At 41.9% G+C, this 14,931-nt stretch overlaps 2 protein-coding genes, 4 non-coding genes and 1 pseudogene across 6 annotated transcripts; 6 read left to right on the top strand and 1 right to left on the bottom strand.

Moving 5' to 3' along the window:
* The first annotated feature begins 133 nt into the window (after positions 1 to 133).
* On the top strand, positions 134 to 7,370 carry hectd3 (HECT domain containing 3). The gene is given in 21 exon segments (XM_063886361.1): positions 134 to 351; positions 670 to 1,115; positions 1,286 to 1,319; positions 1,322 to 1,538; positions 1,808 to 1,943; positions 2,200 to 2,321; positions 2,613 to 2,726; positions 2,816 to 2,898; positions 3,192 to 3,357; positions 3,558 to 3,639; positions 3,865 to 4,047; positions 4,443 to 4,495; positions 4,583 to 4,751; positions 4,893 to 5,006; positions 5,111 to 5,200; positions 5,326 to 5,532; positions 5,627 to 5,756; positions 6,439 to 6,513; positions 6,663 to 6,741; positions 6,831 to 6,902; positions 7,141 to 7,370. Coding segments are annotated over 20 exon segments (2,571 nt in total). The 5' UTR covers positions 134 to 351; positions 670 to 755; the 3' UTR covers positions 7,226 to 7,370.
* LOC134866276 (E3 ubiquitin-protein ligase TRIM39-like) lies at positions 6,351 to 9,849 on the bottom strand (annotated as a pseudogene).
* Positions 9,850 to 10,592: 743 nt separating this feature from the next.
* On the top strand, positions 10,593 to 14,365 carry rps8a (ribosomal protein S8a). The gene is made up of 6 exons (XM_063885959.1): positions 10,593 to 10,690; positions 11,879 to 11,985; positions 12,236 to 12,335; positions 12,534 to 12,709; positions 13,295 to 13,424; positions 14,211 to 14,365. The coding sequence occupies exons 1-6, from the start codon at positions 10,687 to 10,689 to the stop codon at positions 14,318 to 14,320; spliced, it is 627 nt and encodes a 208-aa protein (XP_063742029.1). The 5' UTR covers positions 10,593 to 10,686; the 3' UTR covers positions 14,321 to 14,365.
* Positions 12,035 to 12,142, top strand: LOC134866670 (small nucleolar RNA SNORD46). The gene has a single exon (XR_010166071.1). It is a non-coding gene; the product is annotated as a small nucleolar RNA SNORD46 (small nucleolar RNA).
* On the top strand, positions 12,366 to 12,436 carry LOC134866669 (small nucleolar RNA SNORD38). The gene has a single exon (XR_010166070.1). It is a non-coding gene; the product is annotated as a small nucleolar RNA SNORD38 (small nucleolar RNA).
* LOC134866667 (small nucleolar RNA SNORD38) lies at positions 12,993 to 13,061 on the top strand. The gene has a single exon (XR_010166068.1). It is a non-coding gene; the product is annotated as a small nucleolar RNA SNORD38 (small nucleolar RNA).
* On the top strand, positions 13,917 to 13,985 carry LOC134866668 (small nucleolar RNA SNORD38). Its single transcript, XR_010166069.1, has one exon. It is a non-coding gene; the product is annotated as a small nucleolar RNA SNORD38 (small nucleolar RNA).
* Positions 14,366 to 14,931: the final 566 nt, after the last annotated feature.

Genomic DNA, 14,931 nt, shown 5'->3' with positions numbered 1-14,931 from the left:
TGCAGTGTGTGGGGGTGCTTTTACTGGTCTACACGTGGTCAGTACACCAAGAAGAGCATCAAATAAAAGCACTAGTATTTCTTTACACTCCAATATGAACAGGAACGAGTAGTTTTCAATACATCGGATGATTCGACAACATGCTGTTTTAAATACGTAGAATAAAGAATAAATCTATTTATACATCAATGATTAAACATCTTCCGAGGGGAGACTTTTATTTTGAAATACAAACGACGGGAATCGCAGAGGGTCAAAAGTCTCTTATGCGCTTCTTCCGCGTTGACAGAAATCCAAAGAAGTCCAGAACGAGAGACGAGTTTCACTTATACAAATAAATCGGCAGTAAGGGTACGTCAGTGTTAATTTTAGATACCACCTTTCTTTCAGGTCATTACATCTCTGTAATAAACTCTAAAATAAACGTGTTGTGGATAACGGATGTCGTAACGTCTCAGAATACATTTACCTAGCTAGCATGCTAACGTTAGCTCTTATAAGGAGCTGAGACTTTTTCTGCGGACTTTGGTCACTAATCAGAGGATATTTTAACCTTTATACTCCTGTGGAAGAGAGTTAACAATCGAATTAAATTAGAGGATGTGGCTGCTGTTTGCTGGACGCTCTATGTAACGAGAATATTCTGTTTTGTTTGCTTTGTTTTGACAGAAGCATCAGGAAAGTGTTGTAATGTCAGCTGTGGGCCCCCTGCTGAGCTGCTGACTGTCACCTTCATCTTCATCCTCATCTTCATCATGTCGGTGGGCGACAACCCTCACCTGCTGCTGGGCAGGATCCGCTTCCTGAACCGCTGCATTGAGTGTTTCAAGAGGAGCGAGGCAGTGCCGCAGTGTCTGTGTTTTGTTCCAAGGGAGGTCTGCTACAAAATATGCAAGGATTCATCCTCCTCTTCCTCCGGAGCGTCTGCAGGAGCATCTATAGGAGGAGGCTCAACGGTGGGGAAGACACTCGTCCCTGTGTTTGACAGCCCACACCAGACTCCAAACATCAAGAAACTATGCAAGTACAACATAGAGCCAAAGAAAGGGACCTGCATCCGGACCACAGGGGAGGAGTTCTGCAACAGCCAGGGTCTGTGGGTGAAAATCAGTAAGGTATGTTTATTTCCCACCCTGCCAGGTTACTGTACATGATCCATCAAACATCTTAAATCCTTTATTTTTTCCAAACAAACCCTCTTACAGTTGTATCAGCTGTTTATTAAATGTTGATTTAAGGCAGTGTGAAAACACATGTTGATAAACTTGTACCTGTCTGTTTCCAGGAGCAGCTGGAGGAGCACCGTCCGGGCCAGGAGCTAGAGAGGGCTGGATCCTGGTGTGTAAACACACAGAGGGAGGCGACAGGCTGGTGCCGGTGGAGTCTCCTGAGACCATCAGCAGACAACAGCAGCTCTTCGGCTACGACCACAAGCCATGCAACCGCTGGGAGCAGGTGGTGGGGGTGGAGAACGCTCTGCACATCGGCTCCAAACCAAAAATCGCTGAGTGTGATGAACCTGCCGTCCAGAAGCTGAGGTGGGCATGTTTGTGTTGAGTAGGGCTGCACAATTAATCAACCTTTTATCCAAATTGCAATATTAAAATAGCAGGAACCACTATGTTTACTAAAGGCTAAAATGTTTTAAAATACCATTTCGAAATACGTATTGTGGAGCTGCAGAGATATCCTAACCTACAAATATTGTTCTACAGACGTGACTGACTTCAGATGAAATAATGCGTTTTTGTGATTATCAAGCAGCAGATTTTCACATTAAGCTTATTTCCCACTTCAAATCCTTAAGGTTTGTTCCTCCCACCTGGTCATATGAGTGTGACGAGGACTTGGTGCACTACTTCTATGACCACATAGGGAAAGAGGACGAGAACCTGGGGAGTGTGAAGCAGTGCGTCACCAGCATCGATGTTTCTTCATGTTCGGTGAGAAACTTTGGTTGTGTGTAATTAAAGTAATGAAGTATGGATTTCTTTCATTTCTGTAGCTGGAAACAAAGCGGTATGCGTATTGAAAATTGTCTGGTTGTCGGTTGGTCTATATGTATTGTCTGCTTTTCAGCTCGATTCTGTCTGAAATATTACCGAAAGTTGTAACATTGAGTCCCTGTGGAAAATATATAATTAAAAGTCGGTCGGTGAATGTTTTTTCTCACGGACATACTCTGTTATTTGCTGACAGGAGGATCCAAGCGGAGGGGCGAGCTATCTGACCGACGGCGACACTGAGACGTTCTGGGAGAGCGACGGCATGCAGGGCCAGCACTGGATCCGCCTGCACATGAGGAGAGGCACTGTGGTCAAGTGAGGGAGCTGCTGATCTCCAGCTACGTTATACATTGTGTCACAGCTTCCTTCCTGAATTTCAATAAGCTACTTCAGACGCTTTTAAAATAGACATTGAGCTATCTTTGAAGTTCCTACTGACAGTTGTAATAACAATGTCAGGCTTGACATCGTAGACATTATAATCTAAACTCTGAACTTTCTGTATTTTTAATAGGAGTTTTATGATGTCAACTACAGGTTTCAAGCTTAACTCAAATGAATTCATCTTGTGGACATGTCTTTAGTTTATACTATGTGCTTTTCCAGTAAGCTGATCTTGACAGTGGACTCCACGGACGACAACTACATGCCCAAACGAGTCACGGTGTTTGGAGGAGAGGGAGACAACCTGAAGAAGCTCAGTGACGTCACCATAGACGAGTAAGCCTCTTCAACAATTTATTCATCAACATTTATCACAAAAAAAACTTTAATAATTATAATTTATATATATATATTTGTTCCTCCAGCAACCTGATTGGAGAAGTGTGTGTGCTGGAGGATATGACGGCTCACCTGCCTGTGATTGAGGTTCGGATTGAGGAATGTAGAGGTAAGGCTTTTCAGCAGGCTTCTGTGTAAAGCAAAATGAACAATAATTCAATATAGCATGGATAAGCAGATAAAAGTGAAAATGAATCACCTTATTTTAGAGACCGTAGGTACAGGTAAGTCGATAAATCCAATTAAATGTCTATATTTACTGTTAAGGCGATTCCCTTGTCTTTATGAAATCGATCAGTAGACCCGGTTATTGTGTATCTGACTCTTTTTTCCAGGTTTTGAAGACATCAAAAGTTTCTAAAGTGTTGTTGTGAACCTTAAATAAAGTTGTTGACCCTGCAGATGAGGGGATAGACGTCCGGATCCGGGGCTTAAAGATTAAATCGTCCTGTGAGAGAGACCTGGGTCTGAATGCAGATGTTTTCCAGTCTTCCAACCTGGTGCGCTACCCCCGCCTGCAGGGCAACACGCCCGACGTGCTGTACCGCAGAGCTCTCGTCATCCAGAGGTAACCTTCGTGTTTATCATCAAAATGTGATGTTTCTTGTAAAAATCTGATAAAATGTGTGCAATACATTTACTCCAACGTTGTTTAAATGTCAGAAACGAAAAGTCAGACGCAATGCTCCGACAGGTCCTTGGATTTTCTGAGCATGAAGCATTTCTCAGTGTTTGTGTTGACTGTCTTGTTCGGTCCTCTCTCTGCAGGTTCATCTGTCTGCTGGACGGCGTACTCCCACACCTGGTACCCGCCTGGGATTACAGTCTGGGAACCTTCAACCAGATCAAAGTGAGTCTTTGTGAAGCTTTTAATAAATGCAGGACCAACACTGAATAATAATTAAGCAAAAAGCATCAATAGTAGCTGCTGTTACCAGTAAATGGCTTTTGTTTAATGGCAGTGAAACAGCTTTTTGTAATCGATTTATTTGTTCATTCTGATAGTTTGCAGACACATCAGTGCATCTCTGCTTTAAAAAATAACTCCGAAATGACTTGTTCTGGCGCCCTGTAGAGCATAAAGCAGTTCCTGCTGCTGTCCAAACGGCGCTCGGCGCTCATCACTCAATGCCTGAAGGACTCGGAGACCAGCAAACCTAACTTCATGCCCCGACTCTACATCAACCGGCGCCTGGCCATGGAGCACAGAGACAACCCCTCTCTGGACCCAAGCTGCAAGAACGCTGTGTTGAATCAGGTACACAACACTTTGCAATAGACTGTTGAACAGAACTAGGTACATTTACTCAAGTACTGTACTTGGGTACACTTTTAAGTTCTTTATTTGACCATTTCTATTTAGTGTTAGTTTATACTTCTAGTGATCAATAAGCCCTACTTTTACTCGCTTCCACATTAATGTGACATTTTAACGAATCTGTCAATAGCTATAATCTAAGGAATTGTTTTAAAATGGGTTTTTTTGGATAATGAGTCATTAAGGTTTTGGTACTTTTATGTGCTAATACTATAACAACAATCAGATGTTTTTGGGGAATCCAGTTTGAGAAAATATCTGGTTTTTCTGTCTGTCTCTGATGCGTTATGGGAGCTGTTTCTGTTGCTTTATGATTGAAATGTTTCTCCTTGCAGGTGTATGAAGGCCTAAAACCATCTGACAAATTTGAAAAGACTTTGGATTATAGGTGTGTATCTTAGCCTTTCATCTTGGTTTTTGAAACTTGAGACCATTAAGATCTAAATCCCCCTTCTCTCTCCGCTGTGTTTGTCAGATGGCCGGCTCGGTATGACCAGTGGTGGGAGTGTAAGTTCATCGCAGAGGGAATCATCGATCAGGGAGGAGGATTTAGGGACAGCCTGGCAGACATGTCTGAGGAGCTCTGTCCCTGCTCAGCCGAGTGTGCCATGCCGCTGCCCTTCTTCAGCCGCACGTCCAACCAGGTAACACCTCATCCTCACCAGCTACAAAACATTCAGATGTTACCAAAATATAATGGGTAGAAAAAGGTTAGGAAAGGACATTTGACACAGGACTAATAAAGAATTTAAAACATGTATTTTTCTTCACCTGCTGCTCCTCAGGGCTCCTTAGAGGCCAGAGATTACTACGTCCCCAACCCGTCCTGTAAAGAGTTCAACAAGTATGAGTGGATCGGTCAGCTCATGGGAGCGGCTCTCAGAGGAAAAGACTTCCTGGTAAGTGCAGCTAACTATTCATCGTCTGTAGGTCGTTAAAATGGCCATAAAGTAAAAATGAATGGATGTACAGAGTTGAATTTGTTCTGTGTCCGACCCTGCAGGTGTTGGCTCTGCCCGGGCTGGTGTGGAAGCAGCTGACGGGGGAGGCAGTCAGCTGGAATAAAGATTTCCCCGCTGTAGACTCTGTACTGGTGAGGAATTTTGAATGATTATTCCTGGTAACATATAATGTCAATATTAGGCTCTACATATACAACACAATTCCAATCTTATTGAACTGGCCATTGTCTCAAGTTAATGGTGCATTTGTGTTTAGGTGAACCTGCTAGAGGCCATGGAGAACATGGACCAGGAGACGTATGAGTTCAGGTTTGGGGAGGAGCTGGTGTACACCACCCTGCTGAGCGACGGCCAGATGGTGGAGCTCATCCCCGGCGGCAGTAATGTAGCCGTCCGTTACGAGGACCGCAGCGAGTTCGTCCGCCAGGTGCAGAAGGCTCGGATGGAGGAGAGCAGGAAGCAGGTGGGACATTGTTAACATTGCTAGTAGCTCCAAAGTGAGCTCACTGAAGTGTTTGGATGTTGCATGTGCCTGATGGTCTGTGTGTGTGTTACAGATTGCAGCCATGCAGGCTGGGATGCTGAAGGTGGTTCCTCAGGCCGTGCTGGACATGCTCACCTGGCAGGAAGTGGAGAAGAAAGTGTGTGGAGACCCTGAGATCACTGTGGAAGCTCTGAAACGACTCAGTGAGTTTCCTGCTGAGAGTTTATCAGCTTCTTTGACAATAAACACACATTTCCTGAACTTATTTAAGAGAAGGCAATGTGCTTTAAGACACGGTAGCAGCTCAAAACTTTGTTCCAGGCTGATATAAAACAATAAGTTTTGAGATCACTTTACATTTTTAATCTACGGCCATCATCCAATACTTTGTTTTGTGAAAGAATAACTGCAAAAGTTCTCATCAGGCTTAGCTGGACGTGGGTCAAATGCTAGCTAGCTGATCTTAGCACCCTTATATGCCTGCTAAACATCAGAATGCTAGCATGCTCACAAAAACACATCTTGAGAAGAACTGTTGTTTCCTGCAAATTCAGTTTTTTTCAATGAATTAAGAGAACATTGTGATTTCTAAGATCAGAACATGTGATAGTAATATATCACATCTGTCAAAAGGGATGTTAACAAGCCTAACAGATTATTCAAAGCTTTATTAGGAGGTAAATCCAAAGAGTGAGTTATTAAAAACCAATGTAACTATGAATCTGAATGATTATTTTAGAAGCTTTTATTCAGATCAACGTACTATCAACTATGAAGGTACAAACTCAGAACAGCTGTAGATGCTTGATTGTAGATCATCTTCAAATAAACACTGGAAAAATAACTAATGAAAAAGCATTAACGTTGTTTCTTTCTCCCCACCAGCACGCTACGAGGACCTGGAACTGAGTGACGTCAGAGTGCAATACTTATGGGAAGCACTGACGAGCTTCACCAATGGTCAGTTTGCTGTTAATTCTTCCATATTTTACAGAACATATCTACTGTATTTAACATCCTGTGGTATAAACTACAGAGCCCTGAAGTGTTTCGATGCATTTGTTATGCTGAGAAAATACAAATTCTCAACACTCTGAATCTGTTTTCAGAGGATCGCAGCCGGTTTCTGAGGTTTGTAACCGGTAGAAGTCGTCTTCCTGCACCTATCTACGTCTTTCCTGATAAAGGGTGAGTCGACCCTAAAAATTGGATTGGAGATTCTTTAAGAACCTTCCAATACAGGATGATGGTATTCATTTTTCTGTTTTCTCATTTAGCATGGAAACAACTGATGCACTTCCACGGTCGTCTACTTGTTCCAGCACTCTGTATTTACCCAGCTACGCAAGGTACGCCGGTGATATGTGTTCGTTCAGATTCTGTTCTTGGAGATATAGCAGGGAACTAAGTTAAACACTTATGCATTCAAAGGTTTTCTCTTTCTCTTATACTTATTAAATCCCACAAAGTTAATTTAATCTGAACTTTGAGGAAGTTGATTTGTACAACTGGTCTGAGCTTTAATGACGTATTTTAATTGACATTAATGTGACATGTATTGCCTTTCCTTTTCGTTCGGTCCTGCAGTGCAAAGGTTTGTGAGGAGAAGCTGCGTTACGCTGCTTACAACTGTGTGGCCATCGACACCGACATGAGCCCGTGGGAAGAGTGATGTATCTCCCTGCTGCTTCACTGAACAAACACTTTTCAAATCACTGATGAATGAAGAAAGATTTTGCCAATTGTATCCACATATCTACATGACTGCCAATTAATCATAGCTGTATATAATAAAGAACTCTATGGAAACATTGAAATGACTTTTTGTTATTTATTCAATCAAACATCAAATGAATGGATGTGTTTGAATTAGCTAAGAGGTTGTGGTGGGGTTGAAACATGAGGGTAATGTTTTTCATGAGTTTTGTTCTGCAGCTGAAACAGGACGAAGGATATGATGAGAATATTTTCATTTTCAGAGCCCACTGTCTTTCAGTTTTTACTGCTGCTTCGAGTTCTACAAATGTTGGACGCCGATATGTCTTTTGCCCCCTCAGTCTTTTGAATGTCGTCGTTGTTGTAGATGTTATCATTCTGTAATTCTTGCAGTCACGCAACACTAGCTCCTAGGAAAATGTAAAGACACACGTTCATTCATAAGAGCAATAGCTAATGAAAAGCTTTGGACTTTAAACAAGTAAAACATGATGAATAGTCTTATGCTCTGAAACATATTCCTATGGGTGATTTTTTTAACAGTGTAAACTGTTTTTTCCTGGGGGTTTGCACAGAACGATAACATGTTGAAACAAGAAGAATCAGATGTAGATGAATGTATTTTTAGGGCAACACGATCAGTACCGGCCCGAATTTCAACCCTCACCTTCAAGCCTCAACACTTGAATACTATAATATGTTTATTTCATCATACAAGTTAAGAAGTATGTCCTAATACTGACTTTGATTAAGTCCTTGGTTTTAATGTAAATGTAATATGCCAGGCTGAACACACGTGTCATCCTCTTTAGTTTATTTTTTAGTTTACGCCTTAGTAATTTGGAGACCGGTGCAGCTTCAGTGACTTTCTCTTTAAGAAATAAGCACCATCATATACAATCCTCCTCTTTATCTAACTGCTCTGTTCCACTGTCACACACACCTTCACTGGCAATATCTTCACTTCACCACCAATGTCAATGTATGGAAACATCCTCTCAGTGAAAGTGTGTGTGAAGGTGTGTATGTGTGTGTTAGTATCAGGATCAGAGAACAACAACTTTCCTCTGTTCCAGTCCAGATTCACTCTGACCCTCCGGGGCTTCTTCTGCACTCTGAGAGGAGTTTGTGGATCTAACGGTAACCCTGCATAGTATTCACCATCACAGAAATGTATTCTCCATATTCCAGACCATATGTCTCCCTTCTTTTGGGCAGACTCTGCCATCACACCAAGTAACCAGTATGCACTGTCTCCAACCTGGACATCCCAGCTGTGAGTCCCTGAGTTCAAGCCCTCAGAGCCCAGGACAGAGCAGTAGTTATCAAACCTCTCCAGATTTTCAGGAAGTTTCTGATACTCTCCTCGCCTCACAGAGGTCAGATCTTCAGACAGGAGGAGGTTTGGATTAGCAGTGTTTGGGTCCAGAATGAGAGGAGAGTAGGACACCATGTCCTTCATCTTGCTCCAGATGTTGAAGGGGAGGTTGCCCAGGTGTTAGGCCTGGTCTATCAGAGCTCCTGGGGGCAGCTGTGGATCCTCCAGCAGGGGGCACTGCAGCCTCTCCACTGCAGCCTTGTACTTTTGCAGGAAGGAGATGTCTTCAGCTCTCAGCTCCTCCTCTGTGGTTCTGACTGTGTTTGAAAGAGCTGCTATCTCTCTGCTCAAATCCTGCATCTTCTCCTCCATCATCCTCCTCTTCTGCTCCTCTTCCTCCCTCAGTGCAGCCATCCTGGCCTCCTGTTCCTCTTCTAGAAACTGGCGAAGCTTCTTAAACTGCTCCTTGATCTGTGTCTCTGTGTGCCGGGCCTGGACCTTCAGGTGTCCTGCTGTTTGATCAAAATTCACTTTAACTTTTTTTAAAGTCTCTAACTTGTTCTTGAAAGGCTTCAGAGATTTTTGGAGCTCCTCTTTGAGATCCTGTGCAGCTTCATTGATGGGTATGAAATTGTGTGTGTTGTGTGTTTTTGAATCTCTGCAGATGTGACACACTGGCGCCTGATGGTCCTGACAGAAGAGTTTGAGTTTCTCAGAGTGCAGACTGCAAAGAGCCTCTGAAGCTCTCTGATCTCCCTCCTGTAAGAAACGCTCACACGGGTTTTTTAACACCAGGTTTAAAGGAAACTCCATTGAAGATCTTCTCTTACAAACTGGACACCTGTCGATTTGTTTCTTCGTCCACCAGCTCTTCAGACAGGCTTTACAGAAGCTGTGGCTGCATGCCAGAACACCAGGATCTATAAAGACTTTATGACAGACCGGACAGCCGAGATCCACCTATGATCTGGAAGACATTTTGTCTCTAAGGCTGAAAACACAGCAGAAAGGAAGCACACTCAGTCATGGCACCCTGCCCTCCTCTACTGACTTCACTGAAATGTACTTCGAGTGGTGTTTTCAGTCAGCTCGCCTTCAGTGTGGGAAGAACTCCAAGGAAGTTATTAATTTGGTCTGAAAGTGAATCTGATCCTCGTTTTTTTCGGTCCGTTTGTCTCTCCGTAGTGAGACAGAAAAACAAACTGTGTCCTGGTTTGTCTCTGTTCACCTGTAGCATACAGGTGTGTCTCATTCCACACAGACACCTGCCACACTACTACAGCTCTCAGTAAACTGGTTTAACTTCAATTGATCTCTACAGTACAGAACCTTTAAAACATTCAGAGGTCATAAAGTATTGTTCAGTTGTTCGGTTATAATAAAGTGCATATCTTATCTGTATCTGTATAAGTTACAAAAATATTATTTTACTTTTTGGGTATTTTAAGTATATTTTAAAGCTATTACCCTGTGGTGTAAAGTACATTTACTCAAGTACAATTTGAGGGACTTGCACTTCAATGTTCTGCTACTTTGTGCTTCTACTCCACAACAATTCAGATGTAAATCGTGTACTTTTACTACACAACAGTTATTAAATACACAAGCTACTCTGCAGTATAGCTACAGAGTTATTAAAACTAGCTGCACCTTTACCAGCTTTGATAACACTTTAATGATCAATAAGTATAAAACATATCAGATATATTATTCTGAAATGGGCCAATATGCATAATAAGCACTTTTGGTACTTTAAGTATATTTTTAGTACTTTTGTAGGCTACTTTTAATTGAGTAACATTTTGAATGCAGGACTTTTACTTATGAATACGCCCTGAATACTTGTCCCACCTCTGCTATTACCTCTGTATTTTTATTTAAATTAAGAATGTTTTATTTTTAATTGTAAAAAAGTATTGGACACTGATGCTACTTAACTTCCACCGCTGTAATTCATAATTGCAAACACCCGCGACAACACTCCTCTGTGGACAACAAAACCTCACCCAAATGAAGATCCCGCAAATTATCGCGAGTTCACGTGGCTTCAAACCTCCCCATGAGCCTTTGCGATTCCTCTTTCTAGCCGGCGCCTGAGAATGGGTACGTGTTTTCATGCTCTGGTCGGAGGGAGAATCCTTGTCCATCTGCTGTTTTAACGAAGAATTCTATCTAAAATGGTTTGCTATATTGAAGCTAAATGTTATCTGAACAGATGCAGCTTTATCTTTGTTGACTGCATTAGAGATTTTATATTTTATTTAAATAATTTGGAAAGGATGTGTGAAGTGCTCCAAGATGGCTGCGCTTTTTGGCTGTGTAGTTAGCTTCTGGTGCTCTAGCGTGGTTAAAATGGCACACTATTAATTGTTTGTGCTTTGTTAACGTATTTTAGTATTCAGAGGTTTTTACTGAAACGGCTATTCCTTCACAAAGTGTTGAGAGGTTTTAACGACGCCAGCAGAGTGGCGATTTAACTGTAGCATTTTAGCATAAGTTAGCTTAGCAGGGTGGCCGTGATCGTGTCACGCTGCTGCACTAAAGCACTGAATAATAATACTTAATGGGGAAGGAAATGGTGTGCATTTACCTCTTGTTTGATATGTTTGATCAACGTAAACGGTAATGGAAAGTGTAGCTTGGACACGTGAGGTACACGCTGGTTCTTGAAAGGCCACACTGTTTAACAGATTACGAATTGCTAACAAAAAGATAATTATTACGTGTCTAAGCATAGAATTGACTCACCACGTGTATTGCATCTATTCAGTTCTGAAAGACAGAATTACTGTAGAGAACGTAAGCTTCTTGGTCATACTATTCCTTAAATCTAGCTTAACCATGAGTTTGAGAAGGCAAATGATATCAGGGAAGCGAATAAAGGCTAGACTGGATAGCGAGCTGCAAAAACATCAAATTAACTTGGGTTATGAATACAGATCGTTTTTATTTAACGAGCAGTTTATAGCACTTGGGAGTGGTGACATGTGCAGCAAATTAAGGCCAGCTCCTTGTTGCTTTCAAAATAGAAACCTTTGCACAAAATGACCCTGACCATTTAACAAGCCTCAAATTATGTTGATCTGTTTGCAAAATTTGAATGTTTTTAGCCAAGAGCTGTGTTTACAAATGCTTGAGCAACATGATGAAACTCATAAGCGGATCCTAATTTTAAATTGCGGAAACCTACCTTGGAGAACTGATGCTCAAGCATAGCAAATCATTTTGTGAAATTGTCCTGTGAGTTGTGGTGATCTAACCCCTGCTTTATGCATGTTTCGTTTTATTTAGGTATCTCAAGGGATAACTGGCATAAACGCCGCAAGACCGGTGGTAAACGCAAGCCCTACCACAAGAAAAGGAAGTATGAGCTTGGACGCCCTCCTGCAAACACAAAAGTGAGTAAAATCGATGACCACTTGCTTTCAGATACATGTATGGTGTGGAAGTGTGGGTGATGAAAAAGTGACCTTAGGTTTGTCATTTTTGAGCCGTTTTGGATCAAAGTTTTTGACTTACCAATGACAGGACTTGTCATAGTTACTCTGACACGCTTCAACAGATCATAATGAAATCTTAACTCATGAATAACCTCAATCCTAGGGAAACGCAATACTAACATTAAATTTGTCCCCCTTTTTTTCTAAGATTGGACCCCGTCGCATCCACACAGTGAGGGTGCGTGGTGGGAACAAGAAATACCGTGCTCTGAGGCTGGATGTTGGAAACTTCTCATGGGGCTCTGAGTGTAAGTTAGTTTTATTTCACAAAAGGAATCTTACAATGATGATAACTTTGTCCAGTTCTGCTACTGAATGCAAGTGCTGATATCAAAGACATCTGAGAAAAGATCTCTAGAATTTTAAAGTTATATTAGTTGTCTGCTGACAAGTGAAAGGGAGCAGTGATTTGCTTATACGAACTGCTCTTTATGTTGTGTACACAGGCTGCACACGTAAGACCAGGATCATTGATGTTGTCTACAATGCCTCGAACAACGAGCTGGTCAGAACCAAGACCCTGGTAAAGAACTGCATCGTGCTCGTCGACAGCCTTCCCTACAGGCAGTGGTATGAGGCCCACTTCGCCACTGCTCTGGGACGGAAGAAGGGAGCTAAGCTCGTAAGTGGAAGAAAACACATTTCTCGTACGCCTTGCTCTTTGTGGAAGATCATAACTGAGGCACTGACTTCAGCGTTGGCATCATCCGTGTAACTCTTATGATGCTATTGAAGTGAGAGAATTTTAAGTGCAAAATTAAAATGTTAAAGCCCTTAGTAAAAACTTGGTCCTGAAAATGCATCTATCTTGTTATAGCCACACAAAGCTGCTGCCTTCTCGTAGTAATTCCAGATCTTAAAGCTCCCGGAGGTTGCACACACTGCTGTCTGTCCTGGAGCACGTCTTTCAATGAAGATAACCTTGTCCAGTTCTGCTACTGAATGAAAGTGATGCTAATGATGACTCTGAGAAAGACCTGCTACCTGCACCACTCCTGCAATGTCCTAAACACTTCAGTGTCATGAGTTGTGTTTCTGTCTCTTTAGATTTTTATTGAACAATTCCTGTAAGCACTTTATATTAACAGGGCCTGATGAGTGCCTCAGGTACCCCTGTTATGATATAAAGAGTAGTAGATTTTATGCATTAAAGATTCAAACTAATCATCTTTCAGAAGTTCACCAAGCTCTTTCCATTTTTCTTAAGACTCCTGAGGAGGAGGAGGTCCTGAACAAGAAGAGGTCAAAGAGGACCCAGAAGAAGTACGATGAGCGCAAAAAGACGGCCAAGATCAGCACCCTCTTGGAGGAGCAGTTCCAGCAGGGAAAACTGCTCGGTGAGTCTAAACATCTGTAGCAGCTGTAATGGAGTTATTTTAAATGTGTAGAGTAAATGTCACCCCCGTTTTGCTCCTGGATAAAGTTAAGACACTCAGCCTTTAGATGATAAAATAAATCTAGCCTCAAAATCTGACGGTTAATCTCATTCCTAAAAGACACCTCCTCTGGTCGTAGATGTCATTTTGACAGGGGGGTTGTTTTTTAGAGTGATATTTGAAGAAAGGTTCAATTGCAATATTCCCCCTTTTTTTTATGGGAATGCACATTTTTAATGTCAAATTGAGAATCTAAACAGCAGGATATATCTCTCTTGAATTTGGGAATCTGCATATTTAGTAAATTCAACATTTTCTACATGCAGCATGTAATAGACTTTGAGAAGATCTGTGCATGCATTTTATCCAGTAGTGCTTTTATAAAACAAATGCGAGAATTGCCGCCATTATCACCTTTACACCGATCTAGTGGTGTCTGTCCTGGAGCACGTCTTTCAATGAAGATAACGTTGTCCAGTTCTGCTACTGAATGAAAGTGATGCTAATGATGACTCTGAGAAAGACCTGCTACCTGCACAGACATCTGCTGCTTCTAATTCACCTAGTCTGGGTGCTGAAGTTACACACATCTTACATTTTCAATGGTGGTCTATATCTTATTTCAATATAATTTTAGAGTATGATTATAAAATAATGAATAATACAGGGATGGGATCCCTCTAAAATGGACAGCTGTTGGACAGTTTGTTCCCCTCAGCTGACCGTGCTTTCTCTTTCCTTCTGCAGCTTGCATCGCCTCCAGGCCCGGTCAGTGCGGCAGGGCTGACGGCTACATCCTGGAAGGCAAGGAGCTCGAGTTCTACCTGAGGAAGATCAAGGCCAAGAAAGGCAAATAGATGTACAGCTGTTTGATACGTCAATAAAATCCAAATGCCCCACAACTGTCTGCTGTCTCTACTGTTTCCGTGTGTTGTAGTGGTGGGGGGTAACTGAAGTGAATTTATAATTTTGGCCCCTGGCAGAGATGTAGGTTTTGTTGTACCTGATTTCCCCCCCAAATCTATGGCCTGTGTTAGAGGGGTTGCAACTTTAACTGTGAAACTGCTTCTAATCATGGTTTGAGGACACATGGCTGACATTGGATGTTTACATAAAAGCTTGTTTGTTAAAGGCAAACAAATTGCTGTTATCTCTCAAGCATTACTGAACTGTCAGCAAGGATTGTGCAATCTGCAGGGTTAACTGGAAGGTGAAATGCAATCTTATATTTAATAAATATGATTAGGTAGCTTTTATGTCATTGTAGTTGGTTTCTTTCTCCCCATAGCATTGTGAAGCACCTTGAACGTTGTTTTTAAAGTGTGCTATACAATATATTAAATCAGTGACTCAATGAAAATGGGCATCTTGTAATACAAACTTGAGTACTTGGCACTAAACTGAGGGGTTGATTTTCACTGATAAAGCATGTAACTGGTCAAAATCGTGGAACTTCATGTCAGGGGGA

The sequence above is a fragment of the Eleginops maclovinus genome, chromosome 6, assembly GCF_036324505.1.
Source record: "Eleginops maclovinus isolate JMC-PN-2008 ecotype Puerto Natales chromosome 6, JC_Emac_rtc_rv5, whole genome shotgun sequence".
In the NCBI taxonomy this organism is placed as follows: Eukaryota; Metazoa; Chordata; class Actinopteri; order Perciformes; family Eleginopidae; genus Eleginops; species Eleginops maclovinus.
The sequence above is the reverse complement of the archived record's forward strand: the minus strand, read 5'-3'. Positions and strand labels throughout refer to the sequence as shown.

What these genes read in the sequence shown, in the direction of transcription:
- rps8a (XM_063885959.1), top strand. An exon ending in GCCCTCCTGCAAACACAAAA is followed by an intron (nt 11,986 to 12,235) that starts GTGAGTAAAATC and finishes TTTTTTTCTAAG; the next exon opens with ATTGGACCCCGTCGCATCCA. An exon ending in CTTCTCATGGGGCTCTGAGT is followed by an intron (nt 12,336 to 12,533) that starts GTAAGTTAGTTT and finishes TTGTGTACACAG; the next exon opens with GCTGCACACGTAAGACCAGG.